The sequence below is a fragment of the Gadus morhua genome, chromosome 7, assembly GCF_902167405.1.
Source record: "Gadus morhua chromosome 7, gadMor3.0, whole genome shotgun sequence".
NCBI classification, from domain to species: Eukaryota; Metazoa; Chordata; class Actinopteri; order Gadiformes; family Gadidae; genus Gadus; species Gadus morhua.
The window spans coordinates 27883885-27897739 of record NC_044054.1 but is presented as its reverse complement, the minus strand read 5'-3'; the positions used below and the strand labels follow the sequence as shown (position 1 = coordinate 27897739).

General features: G+C 51.1%; 1 protein-coding gene across 1 annotated transcript; it reads left to right on the top strand.

The window, feature by feature from the left end:
- Positions 1-1083: 1083 nt before the first annotated feature.
- LOC115547350 (myotubularin-related protein 4) lies at positions 1084-13675 on the top strand (the record flags this gene model as incomplete). Its single annotated transcript, XM_030361527.1, is given in 13 exon segments — positions 1084-1166; positions 1865-2031; positions 2518-2614; positions 5271-5384; positions 5663-5862; positions 6771-6902; positions 7842-7953; positions 9247-9442; positions 9856-10041; positions 11302-11356; positions 11359-11471; positions 12132-12286; positions 12869-13675. Coding segments are annotated over 13 exon segments (2379 nt in total), but the record flags the coding sequence as incomplete, so codon positions are not given.
- Between the last annotated feature and the right edge of the window lie 180 nt (positions 13676-13855).

The following is a 13855-nucleotide window of genomic DNA, read 5'->3' as shown; positions in this document are numbered from 1 at the left end:
CCCCCCCCCCCCCTGCACTCTGTTCCTTCTGTCTCTCCTTCCGCTTTCTCTTTTGTCTCCCTCTTTCCCCTGTCTCTCTCTTTCTCTTCCTCTCTCTCTCCCTCTCTCTTTCTCCTTCCTCTCTTTCTTTACCTACTTCGTCTACCTCTCGATCTCCTTTCTCCCCCCCCCCCCTCCCTCTGTGCTCCACCTGTCACTGTTGTAGAAGTACCCAGGTGTGGACAATGACATAACTGTGAGTACTGAGTGACCAAGCCGCCCTCTGCCACTGTATAGACACAATGCAGCTCTCCCTCACATTAACTCCACAGTCGCGGTGAACAAAGCCAACTGTCATCCCAGCCCTTTCGTTGTGGTCGCCATTGTCCAGCACTTGCCATTTCGAGCCTCTGCAGAGATTAGTAGTAGTTTGAACAATGTAAATAATCTTTTCTATTCCTGGAGCCTCTCCACTATACACGGCTAGGAAGACAAGTCATTTGGTAACAACGTTACACAGCAAAGAGCAAATGTTCTGAGGCACTGTGTACCGGAAGTTGCTGCAGAGGGGTTTGGTATTACAGCAAATGGACGGTCAAGAGTTGTGTGTGAGATCAGTAGAGAAACACTATTTTATAGCAGAGCTAGAAGTCAACCCAGCACAGGCTGCTTGTTGGTTAGCTAGCAAAGGGGCGTGCATGTGTTGTCTATGGTGGCACACACAGAACATAGAGAACGCCGTTATAATGCCCACTTTGACATATAAATGAGTTTTTCAGGTTTCAGTAAAGTGGCTGCTGCTGGATCAGGCTATCAGGGCGTGACTTAAACTTAAGAGGGATATTTTAAGGACACGTTGATTGCGTGGTATTACACCGTATTACTCAGACTTCGTTGGAATATTGTAAATGCCCAGCCCACAGTCACCCTCAGTGTCACAATTGAAAAGGAAACGCAGCGGAAAAAAAACCAACCTGTTAAGACATAAATGAGCTGTCAAGTTAAAGTGGGAATTTCCGGGGTCACGGTTTGGCTAATCACGGTGTGTTGTGCTTACTGAGGCCTGATGTGTTTGCTCTCTCTTCCCCTCCCACCCACTCACAGGTGCCTCTTGGGCTGATAGAGAGCGTTGAATGCAGAGATATGTTCCAGCTGCACATCATCTGTAAGGACTCCAAAGTAGTGAGGTAAAGATGGCACTCAACCCCCAGCGCAATGGCGTCCAGGCCAACGTGTTGGTCATTGACGATAATATGATTGGTTGCTGAACATCTTTGGCTAATCTACATTGCTGTGTACATTTGTTAGGACCAGGCATTGAAATTAATGCGCAGAACTTGATATGGTGATCCACATAACCATTTACCCAACAGTGGCTGTAATCTGTTGACCTATTTGTGTTTTGTCAGCCTAAGGCAACCCAATCCATCTCCTGTTCCCTTGTAAATTATCTTATAGACAAGCTGAGCAGGCTGTAAACAAAATGTAATTAATATATACTATATAATTAGCGATTTTTATTTTTATTTTTTTTATTATCACCGATCATTGAACCCTACAGTCGTATCTTGACGCCAGCTGGAATCCATGCACGCATTTGAATCTTTACCATCCCGTTTAAACAAAAGGGCAATCCCCTTCTCTGCAGCAGCAGATGTCCCAGGGCACGCTTTATGATTCCACATCAATTAGACAAGAAAAACGGCTACCATTATGTAGTTACTTACCCGACCCCAGGGGCAAAAGAGACGCCCCAACCTTTCCGTCAACTACCCCTCCCACCCCAACGCCCACCAACGACGCACCGAAGCTCAAAGAGTATGAGAACTTTGTTTGTGGCCGTCGACTCCGCCCTAACCCGTGCGCCGGTCTCTGCCCCCGTCAGATGTCACTTCTCCACCTTCAAGCAGTGCCAGGAGTGGGTAAAGCGTCTGAACCGCTCCGTGGTGCACCCGTCGCGGCTGGAGGACCTGTTCGCCCTGGCCTACCACGCCTGGTGCCTGGGAGGCAGTGCCGACGACGAGGACCAGCACCTACACCTCTGTCGCCCAGGTAGACGGTGTGCCCCTTGGGGTGGTTCAGCAGAGAGACGCGCCGTTATGGAGCAGGTCCCGGGGGCGGGCATCTGGTACAGAGCCCAGGATCGTTTGGGCGGGGGTTGAACACCTTGATCATCGCTAGGGCTGCCCGCCCCCTTCATTTGTGCAACGTCGCCGCAGACACACACACACGCACACGAACAGAGGCACGCGCACACACACACAGAGACACGCAGACACACAAGCACACAGACACACACACTTCCTACTCTGACTGATTATTACCAGATGGTCTGTTTTTGAAGGCGGGTCCTTTTCAATGTGACAGCCAAACACATGCCCGCTTTGCCGTATCACAGCCAATGGGATTAATTCAAGTTCGAGTGCCTTAGGATTCCCAGATGTCCCAATGTCCAACACACTGTTGATGAGTCACACATGTCTACATATCCGTTGCTACTGCTGTCTAGAACGTGTGTTCTTCTTCGTGTTCCTCCAGGCGATCACGTGCGACACAGAATGGAGATGGAGGTGAGGAGGATGGGCTTCGACACCCAGAACGCCTGGAGAGTGTCTGACATCAACTCCAACTACAAGTACGCCAAAGAGTCTCGCCCTGTGATGTCCGTCAGCGAGGGCTAACAGCACAGCACACAAAACACCTGCATAGGAACGGAATGAGTCCCTAGTTTTTGGTGGAATAAGCTGTGTTTATTCACAGATCATTGTTTTTGTGAACATCAAAGCTAGGGTCGGCAGTTTGGAGGAACTAGCCAGAGTAAGCTTGATTTTGAAAGTATCAAACCGGAGGGGAAAAAAATATCCCTTCAGGCCCTCCCTCCAAAACCACTCCCCATAAACACATGACTAGCGCACTAGCCTCAGTAATGGCTCAACCTAGCCTTGTGGAAGACTCGGGTCATGCGCATTGAGGGTACGGGCAAGGAGGCAGGTAGGCAGGTAGGTAGGTAGGTAGGTAGGTAGACGACGTGTTAGCCTTCCAATCATTTAAATCCGGCCAAATGAAATGTTTGGGACTTTTCGGATTGATTGATTGATTTTAGGACTAGGAATTTGCTAGTCTTAATAAAGAGCAAGACACGGGGAATGCTAAGGGGGCCGCTCTGATAGGGTGGGGCTCGACGAGTTGAGTTTATCCTCGGTGCGGTGAAGACAAAAACAGACGCCTACGCCCTCGGCTTTGTTTTTTGGGCGTGTGTCTTTGTGTTTGTGTGTGTGCGCGTGTTTCCATGGCAGCGCACCGGGCCCTCTAAGTGTCCTCTGCGCGTCCAGGTGGATGAAGGGGAGAGGCCGGTGCGCGTGAGGCCGGTGTGTCGCGAGGCAGGCCTCCCGCGGTGGGAGACAGACACGGCGCACTCGTCTGCCGGGCTAATTAAACAGCTGGGGCCCTGCTGAGAGTCATGACTCAGCACACCGGCTCTGGCTCTCTCTCTCGCTCTCTCTCTCTCTCTCTTGCTCTCTCTCGCTTTTTTTTATCTCTATCTCTCACTCTCGCTTGCCCTTGCACTTGCTCTCCTCTTTGTTTCTCCTCTGATACATTTAATTTCTGGCTGTCTACTCTCTCTGTATTCCCTCTCTCTCTTATCCCTCACGCCTCTTGTCTCTCTCTCTCTCTCCTTTCTCTCCTCTCTCTTCGTTCTGTATCTTCTCTCAGCGCCTCTATCTTTGCTTTTCTCTGGCTTCTGTTATTTCTCTTTTCCTCTCCCACTCCGACTTTCTGCCATCTTCTTTCTTTCCGTTATGTTCCTCTCTTTTCCGTGTTTATCTCTTCTCTCCTCTTCACTCAGCGTGTATTTGTCCTCTCTCTCTTCTTTCTCATACCTTTTTACTCCCCATCTCTCTCCGTCTCCATCATCATCTCTCTCTTTAATTTGACTCCCCCTGAAAGGGAGGAATTAAGAGAGAGAGTGTCTGCGGGGAGGGGATGATGGAGAGATGCGGAAGAGGGGCGAGAGGAGAGGAATAGAGAGGAGTGCTTGTGGAGCGAAGATGATAGAGGAGATGGGGGGGGGGGGGGGAGACGTACTGAGGCGGCTGGCGGTGATGTCCCAGAGCAACAAGAGCGACGAGCTGCTGCTGCTATGGCGGCCGCCAGTCATTTATGCAACAGAATGCTTTCTGGACGGGGTAGTGCACTGGGGAGAGAGAGGGGACATTTGAGGAAATGAAAATAGACGGGTGGCTGAAAAAGGCCATTTCTGTGATCTTAGCCCGGAGAACCACCAGCCACAACCCAATAACGACTCTTAACTGCTCTTCGTTTAGCTCACAGCCCTGTCCCTAATGTCTGTGCGCGTACGTGCGCGCGCGCGTGCGCCTGTGAGACAGCAAAAAGGCATCCCATTTGTGTTCCATTTGTGCTCCACTTGCCTGGAACAGTCGTAGAAGACGCGTAAACAGAATCAGATTACCGTAACGTAATGGAGCCCTTTTTTTTTTTGTAAAGGATGAGTCTGCCATAGTACACAAACCATCAGCAGCCGCGGCCGCGCTTTCCTCAAATAAACGGACGCGAGTCACCGCATTGTTGTCCTCCGTCGGCCCTCATCGTGCTTCGCGAGAGATGCCGGGGGAGGTAAACAAACCCCCCCCCTGCATGCGCTAGCAGGAGCTAGCTCCATCGCTGCTGAAAGCAGCCTCGTCATCGCGCATCAGTGGGGGAACGAGAGCTGCATTAATCATGAGGGGGGGGGGGGGGGGGCATCTCGTTATGTAATGGGAGGTGCTCTCCCCTGAGGGTGACCCTGTGATCAGGGGAGGGGGGGGGGGGGGCCGCGGTCACAGTCACATGATGTTTATTCCACCGGGAACCTCGCCGATGACAAAAACACTACAGCGACACAAGGGTTGTCCGCCACGAGGGAGATAAGCACACACACACCAGGTCTATTTGGGTTAAGGTCTAGAGGACGTCTGGGCGAATCACGATGTTGTTATTGTTCTAAATGTATTATTGCTGTAGAGACATTTAGCCTCTTGTGTCCAAAGTGACTTAAAGTGAACTGGTATATTCATGTCATCGAGGAGCAGGTAGGGCTTGAAGACCTGTAGACGTCTAGCCCAACGATTGCCTTTTCACAACGGGGCTCAAACCCAGAACCATTCTGCTGGGAGACACGCACCCTTACAGTCACCGAACCTAGACCATCCTTTTGCCTGTTACCAGTATCGTTATTGGGAGTCAGGGTATTGGATCCACAGTGTCTAACCCTCTGTCTGTCTGTGTGGCAGGCTGTGCTCCAGCTACCCCCAGAAGCTGCTGGTTCCAGTGTGGATCACCGACAAGGAGCTGGAGAGCGTTGCCTCCTTCAGGTCCTGGAAGAGGATCCCTGTGGTGGTCTACAGGTACACACAACCGTAGAACTATGTGTGCGTTGTACATCGTCTGCTGCCAAAGGCTACCTCAGAGTGTTGTGCAAATTTAATAAATATCCAGAAGCAAGAAACATGAGGCCGCTTTTAGAATGACTAAGCAGGTTGTACTTTAGAAGTGGAACCCAGCTTATAAATGTGTCTAGTGCTCTGCTTTTTTTGTGGCCCGTCTGCGGTTCCTAACTAGTCTGTCTGTTGTTTAACTCAATGCGCCGTCGCTGCTCTTTCTGACCCCCCCCCCCCCCCTACAGGCACCAGAAGAACGGGGCGGTCATCGCCCGCTGCAGCCAGCCAGAGATCAGCTGGTGGGGCTGGAGGAACACGGAGGACGAGTACCTGGTGACCTCCATCGCCAAGGCCTGCCAGATGGACCCGGGGCAGAGGCCCCCGCCCGGGGCCCCGGGGGGCCGGCCCCGCGGGGAGGGCCCCGACTCCACCGACGGAGACTTCGGTAAGACGCTCGCAGGTCTTCAACATTCGGAACTACTTTTTTTGGGGGGATTTTGTTGTTGTTTATTTTGCATTGTTATACATGGCTTTGCTGGCTCTTGAGGATGTGTGAGTACTATAATGTGTACGTTTTGTAACTTGTGTTGAATGGATGCGGCCCGGCTTTTCCACAATGCACTTTTGTTAATTCACTTTGTTAATCTTTTTTTTTTTCTGTGACTTTCCAAACTGGAAACCAATTATATTAATGAGAACCGGAACAGACAATGAGGCTTAACAATTACGCCAGGGCCTGGGAATGTGTTGCACTCAATTACGTGGCTCACATACATTAGCTTTAGAGTGACAATGGACTTCCATCAGTAGACCCAGAACAGTTTCATCACGCTTAATGTTATACTCAGTTTAGTATGTTGATTTGAAGGCCACTTGGCCTTTCCACACTTCCCCAATCAGACAGAGGTTATAATGCAAATCTGAATCGGTTCCTCTCTGTCAGACTATTTTTTACCATGTAGAACATCCTTAACCGCATAACTTTTGTTACGTTTTTGCATGGGAAAGCAGTCTTTTTATTCCATGAGTGCACCATTATCTCCATGGAAGGGGCCGTGTGAACTCCCGTTACATTCCCCGCAGCATTCAGAGCTGCTGTCACCCATTTGCAGAAAATATGTATGCTTATGCAGCTTCATGTAATCAATCAAAATGTTGACTCTCGCTTCATGTCTGTGTCTGTCTGTCTGTCTGTCTGTCTGTCTGTCTGTCTGTCTGTCTGTCTGTCTGTCTGTCTGTCTGTCTGTCTGTCTCTCTGTCTGTGTTTACCTCTCTCCATCTATCCTTTCTCTCTATCGCACTCTCTCGCCGTCTCCCTCTCTCACTCCCTCCCTCCTTCTCTCCCTCCCCCAGACTCCTCTCTGACGGGGGGCCCTGGCGTGGAGGACAGCCCCGCCGCTCGCCAGAAGCTGCTGATCCTGGACGCCCGGTCCTACACGGCGGCTGTGGCCAACCGGGCCAAGGGCGGGGGCTGCGAGTGCGAGGGTCAGTGGGGGCATTCAAACTCCTGGGTCACGTGACGGGGTCGATGACAGTCCCAAGGTTTAGGAACTATTATGGCCTTTGACGTCTTAGCCGATAGGATCTTTTGAGGTCATTTATTGATTTATTTATCTTGAGGATTCTCTGGTTGACATCTCTTTCTCAAGGTCAGTCCTGGTAAAGATAGTTTCCAGCATACACGTAGGTTACCAAAGTATAGACTAGATCATGTAAAAAAAGATGAACAACAATGAGGGCAAACACAACGCGATAAAAATAGACAAAGGAGTAACAATGGATTGTGTATTTTGCACGTACTACAGAGACTACAGTAGTTTAGAAATAGAAATTCAACTCCTCAGTTACTGTTTCTTTTATCAGTGCTTTGAACCATCCCAGGGAGACTCTCATTAAGCTGAAAAGTTCTGGAGTTATTCCATGACCGCAAAATAGAGAGAGCTGCCAAGTTCCAGGCAAATCCCGGGTACCCTGTCTGCAATTAGGCTGAACCCGACCAAATATCAACAGTAGAGAGTTCAAGTAAAATGCTTAAGGTTGAATAAAGAGCATGAAGTGAAAGCTTCTCTTTGTGAAAAGACCTGGCACTTAATGTACGTTGTATTTATTCATAGTAGTTATTTGTGTAGCATCTGCAGTAGCTAGCTATCTACTGTATACAAGGGAATGGGTTAGCCTAGAGATTGTTAGTACTCGCACTTGGTTCTATGAACATCTTTACTGTACCGGCAGTGTTATATTGTTTTACTTCTTATGACAAATTAAGTGAAACTCATTGATTGATGTGGGGATCAATCACATCCCCACAAATTAGAGAAAAGTCGCTTTGGACAAAAGCGTCTCCTAAATGCCCTAAAATATAAATGTAAATGGATCTTCTCAAGGAGCGCTCCATTCACTGTGTTATGTCTGTTGTGTGGACAGAGTACTATCCCAACTGTGAGGTGATGTTCATGGGCATGGCCAACATCCACGCCATCAGGAACAGCTTCCAGGCCCTCCGAGCAGTCTGCAGCCAGATCCCCGATCCGGGAAAGTAAGTCAAGACGGTTGACCTTTCTCTCTGATCTCCCTCAGCACCCCCCGCTCCAGTCCTCTGCAATGGGGAAGGCCATCTGTCCCCCGTCCTGTCTGTGGTTATTAATATCGGTTTGTTTTGTATATGCCAATCATCCACTGGATTAGTCATTCACTTTGTGTTCGTATTGCTCCTGTTTGCACGCTGTCGGCTATCTTGTTTACGTGGCGTTCATAATCTTTGATGAAATGCAGCAAAGCACTTTGTTTACGTACAGCAAAGAGTGTGTTTACCTGCAGTGAAGCAGTTTTTCTATTCAGTTAAACAGTTTGTACATCTGTAGTTACACAGGTCAAGTTCTGCACAGTAAATCAGTTTGTTTACTTGCAGCAAAGCGGTATTGTTTACGTACCGTAAAGCAAATAGTTGACATGCCGTAGAGCAGTATCGTTTACATGCTGTAGAGCAGTGTGGTTTAGCCGCAGTAAAGCAGTATTGTTTACGTTGTGTTAAACGCAGTGTTATAGACGTTTCGCTCGACGCAGTGTTGTTTATGTGCTGTTAAACGTGGTGTGGTTTCCGTGCCGATAAGGCAGTGTTGTTTATGTGCAGCAGAGCATGAGTCGACCCTGCGTGTCCTTGGCATGTCTGCACACCGCACTGCTGTCGCGTCGCGTGGGCACAGGGGGGGGGGGGGGGGGGGGGCGGGCAGGGGCTAGGCAGGGGTCAGCGTAGTGCACAGAGACCCAGGGGGGGGCCTCCAGAGATGTAGGTCAGGGGCCCCCCCCTAGCCCGACCAACCTTCACCGGGGGGTTGTTTCAGGTCACGCTGGTTCCTTGAACCACAGTGTCGTGTTGCAATCCACACTGGATTGCAACACGACATCCACACTGAAAGCTCTCACCGATAACCATGAAGACAACTGTAACGTCTGATTTAAAGGTTGATGTCGTGATTATTCATGGTGTCCATTAGCCGTGATTATCTATCGAAGAAATCAGCCAATCAAAATTGATCAGGGTTTTTAGGTCCTTTCAAACAATTGATTGAAAGTGAGTGAAAAATCCATCTCCTTAGAGTAACTCATCAATAACCTCAGTTTTTATTTTTAAACACACGTATTACTGTTTTTTTTATATTTTATAGTCATGGTTCTATCTATGAACAGTTCTTCTCCAGATTGTTGTTCCTCACAGAGATTGTCTCTATTTACACGATTCTAGACTTGTGTCTTGTCCTATTATGTCCTCAAAGAGGCACTTTGTGGAACAGCCCAGTTCTAATCCCCCCTTCTCCTGGGTCTTGTTCAGCTGGCTCTCGGCGCTGGAGAGCACCCGTTGGCTGCAGCACCTGTCCGTCATGCTGAAGGCGGCCACTCTGGTGTGTTCGGGGCTGGAGAGGGAGGGTCGGCCGGTCCTGGTGCACTGTTCGGACGGCTGGGACCGCACGCCCCAGATCGTGGCGCTGGCCAAGGTCCTGTTGGACCCCTTCTACAGAACGATAGAAGTGAGTTCATCGTGCATTGCAGATTATGGATATATTTATTATAGATTGATTTGATAATTACAATTAATTAGATCTCAGCACTTATGCTTCTTTGAGCACTACAATTACCCACAAAAAAAACACTTAGCTAACAAATAGTTAGCTTAATTAAAAATGATGAACTGTATTGACATTGATGGATCGGTGTGTCCAGTAATCAGGACGGGCCATCACTGAGACACATGTATGTGGGTGTGGTATAACTGAACACACCCAGTCAAAGAGAGAGAACCAGTTTGTGTTAAGTCAAGCTCTCCGATCAAAACAACCTGCAATTAGATTCTCTGGGCCTGAAACACGGAGTGCGACACAGGAACCCCCCAGGGTGGGTCCGACCGAGTGTTGATGGCCAGGCCGTGTGTCTCCCTCCTCAGGGGTTCCAGGTGCTGGTGGAGACGGAGTGGCTGGACTACGGCCATAAGTTCGGGGACCGCTGCGGCCACCAGGAGAACGCGGACGACGTCAGCGAGCAGTGCCCTGTGTTCCTGCAGTGGCTGGACTGTGTGCACCAGCTCATCAAGCAGTTCCCCTGCCTTTTTGAGTTCAACGAGGCCTTTCTGGTGGGTGGTCCGTCCGTCCGTCCCCTGTCTCCCACTCTGTCCCTCCCCTGTCTCCCCCTCTGTCCCTCCCCTTCCCCTCTGTCCCTCCCCTGTCTCCCCCTCGTTCCTCCCCTGTCTCCCCTCTGTTCCTCCCCTGTCTCCCACTCTGTCCCTCCCCTGTCTCCTCTGTCCCTCCTCTCCCCCTCTGTCCCTCCTCTCCCCCTCTGTCCCTCCTCTCCCCCTCTGTCCCTCCTCTCCCCCTCTGTCCCTCCCCTGTCTCCCCCTCTGTCCCTCCCCTGTCTCCCCCTCTGTCCCTCCCCTGTCTCCCCTCTGTCCCTCCCCTGTCTCCCCCTCTGTCCCTCCCCTGTCTCCCCTCTGTTCCTCCCCTGTCTCCCACTCTGTCCCTCCCCTGTCTCCCCCTCTGTCCCTCCCCTGTCTCCCCCTCTGTCCCTCCCCTGTCTCCCACTCTGTCCCTCCTCTCCCCCTCTGTCCCTCCCCTCCCCCCTCTGTCCCTCCCCTCTATTTCTTTTTTCACTCTTTCTTTCTCTTTGTTTTTAGTGTTATATATATTTTTTTATTGGGTTGTTAAATCATGGGTTTGGGGATTAGTTTGTAGGTCAGAGGTCAGGGTTGTTGAATCATAGCACAAACACTTTCAGGGTTTGATCCTCATGTCCACAGCCCATCTCTCCTCACAAACCTGTACCTGCTCCTTCCTTAATCCCATGTATTCACAGTCTAACCCCTACCTGTTCCTTAATCCCATGTATTCACAGTCTAACCCCTACCTGTTCCTTAATCCCATTTATTCACAGTCTAACCCCTACCTGTTCCTTAATCCCATGTACTCAGTCTAACCTACCGGTTCCTTAATCCCATGTATTCAGTCTAAACCTACCTGTTCCTTAATCCCATGTATTCACAGTCTAACCCCTACCTGTTCCTAAATCCCATGTATTCACAGTCTAAACCCTACCTGTTCCTTAATCCATGTATTCACAGTCTAACCCCTACCTGCTCCTTAAACCCATGTATTCACAGTCTAACCCCTACCTGCTCCTTAATCCCATGTATTCACAGTCTAACCCCTACCTGCTCCTTAATCCCATGTATTCACAGTCTAACCCCTACCTGCTCCTTAATCCCATGTATTCACTGTCTAACCCCTACCTGCTCCTTAATCCCATGTATTCACAGTCTAACCCCTACCTGCTCCTTAATAAAAGGTTCCTAAAGCCCAACGGTGGTAGCTGGTATTAAAGCCGTGCTGTGGTTCTGCAGGTCAAGCTGGTGCAGCACACGTACTCGTGTCTGTACGGAACCTTCCTCTGCAACAACGCCGCGAGAGGGAGGCGCGCAACATCTTCAAACGCACCTGCTCCGTCTGGTCCCTGCTGCGCACCGGCAACAAGAACTTCCAGAACTTCCTCTACATCCCCAGCCACGAAATGGTATGATCCGTCCCTCACCTTTTTATGAACGTTATTACTAGTAATGTCGGTCGTGTTATTTGTATGATCAATATATTATTGATGATTTTTTTCTATTTCTTATGACTTTGGTTCCTGAACCAAAGCAACACAATTGACACTTTTTTTGGGGTAATACATCAGTACTGGGATCTTTACGTCAAGAGCCTAGCAGTTTTAGGTTGTGAATAGGAAAAAACAAAACATGAAATGTTCCACTTTCACACCCCTGTACAAGATTACGTACGTTCTAGCAGGAGAAATTTCTAGAACTTCCTTCTGAATACTGAGAAACTTTGAAAACCCCTTATCTAAACATTTCGATTTATAAAAACTAGAGCTGTCAGTTAAACGCGTTATTAACGGCGTTAACGCAAACCAAATTTAACGGCGTTAAAAAAATTATTAATTAATGCGATTAATCACGATTAAATATTTTAATCGCTTGACAGCTCTAATAAAAACACATCCTCCGACGAGTCCCTCTGTGTGACACCCACGGAGGAACTCAGTTCCTCTGTGTGAAGACCCGTCGCGGTCGCCTTGGTAACACTCTCAGCAGCATCAACAACAACACCATCCTCTAACGCCCGTCTTCCGTCCCCCCCCCCCCCCCCCCCCCACGTCCGTCCCCCCCGTCAGGTGCTGCAGCCGGTGTGCCACACGCGGGCGCTCCAGCTGTGGACGGCGGTGTACCTGCCCACCACCTCGCCCTGCACCGCCGTAGACGACGCCATGGGCCTGTTCCTGTCGCCGGGCGCCGCGGGCGACGAGCTCACACCCCGCCCCCTCGACAGGTACGGGCTGGTCACCGTTTACCCGCCGTCGGGAGGACTAGACGCCCCGGTCGGTTTCCATCGTTGAGCCAGCGTCGCCGGCACACCGGGGCTTTGTTCTGATTGGTCCACTTTTAATTGGTTTTGGCCTCTCACTGTGTACACCACTTGGGATGGGCGTTCTGATTGGTCCACTTTTAATAGTTTTTTAGCAATTTAGAGTGTTACTATTTCGTGGTGTTGTCAGAGTGTACAAATCTAGCTCCCTAAAAGGGGCACTAATTAATACTCTTAATAACCCCTAGTAGAAGTGTGCAACAGATGCACTTACTTTTTGATTATATCCCATGATGCATAGCGGTTTTCATTTAATCGGTTTCATCAAATCGACATGGTCCAGCACATAAGGGTTCTTTATGTGCTGTTTAAATGGTTCAATTAAATCGTGTACCCTATATAGGGAATAGGGAATCAGAGCATGAGAGAGCGAAGTGGAACACAGCGTGTGTCGAACGCATCGGTTTGGGAGCACTTTGCTGCCACCTAGTGGCAGAGCTGAGGCATTACCTCTGGTCGGCTCCTTAACCCGTCTCTCCCTTCCAGGCTTCCCAAGACCCGCTCCTGGACAACCTGGTGTCGGCGTTCGAGAACGGGGTGCCCCTCACGCGCACCTCCAGCGACCCCAACCTCAACAAGCACTGCCTGGAGGGCCGCGCCGCGCCCCGCTGGGCTCCGGCCCCCCGGAGAGCCCCGGGGACGGGGGCTCGGACAGCGAGGACTCGGAGGTGGAGGCCGTCGTCAGGGACCCCCACCGCGCTCCCCCATGGAGTGTCCCACGGGCGGCGAGACGAGGCCCGCCCCCTGCCTCACCACCCAGCCCCTGCCCTCCCTCGCCCTCCCCCCCTTCCTCCCCCACGGCGAGCCGCTCCCGGCCCCCGTCCTGCAGCAGGCCCTGCCTCAGAGCAACGGCCTCCCCCTCCCGCCGCAGTCCCCCCCGCCCCGGCCTCCACCCCCGCCGCCACCGCCACCGCCCCTTCCTCAGGAGCCCCTCGTCGTCCCCTCCCGGGCGCTCGCCTCCCCCACGCACGGACCGGAGGCGGGCTCAGCCCCGCCCCGTCGCACCACGGCCCCCTACACCTCCGCCCGCACCCCCGCTGTGAGTCTCCTCAACGGCCACTATGATGGCCACTCTGAGGACCTCTCCAACGGCGGCCATGATGGCCTCTATTACGGCGGCCATGATGGCCTCTCTAACGGCCACTCTAAAGCCCACGCTGAGGGCCTTTCAGGAGGCCTCTCTAATGGCCACCGTGAAGGTCACCTTGAAGGTCATCCTGAAGGTCACCCTAGAGGTCATCCTGAAGGTCCCTGAAGGTCATCCTGAAGGTCACCCTAGAAGGCACCCTGGAGGTCACCCTGAAGATCATCCTAAAGGTCACCCTAGAGGTCATCCTGAAGGTCACCCTAGAAGTCACCCTGGAGGTCACCCTGAAGATCATCCTAGAGGTCATCCTGAAGGTCATCCTGAAGGTCACCCTGAAGGTCACTCTGAAGTCCTCTCCCCGGCCGCGCAGGAGTTGCTGGCCCTCA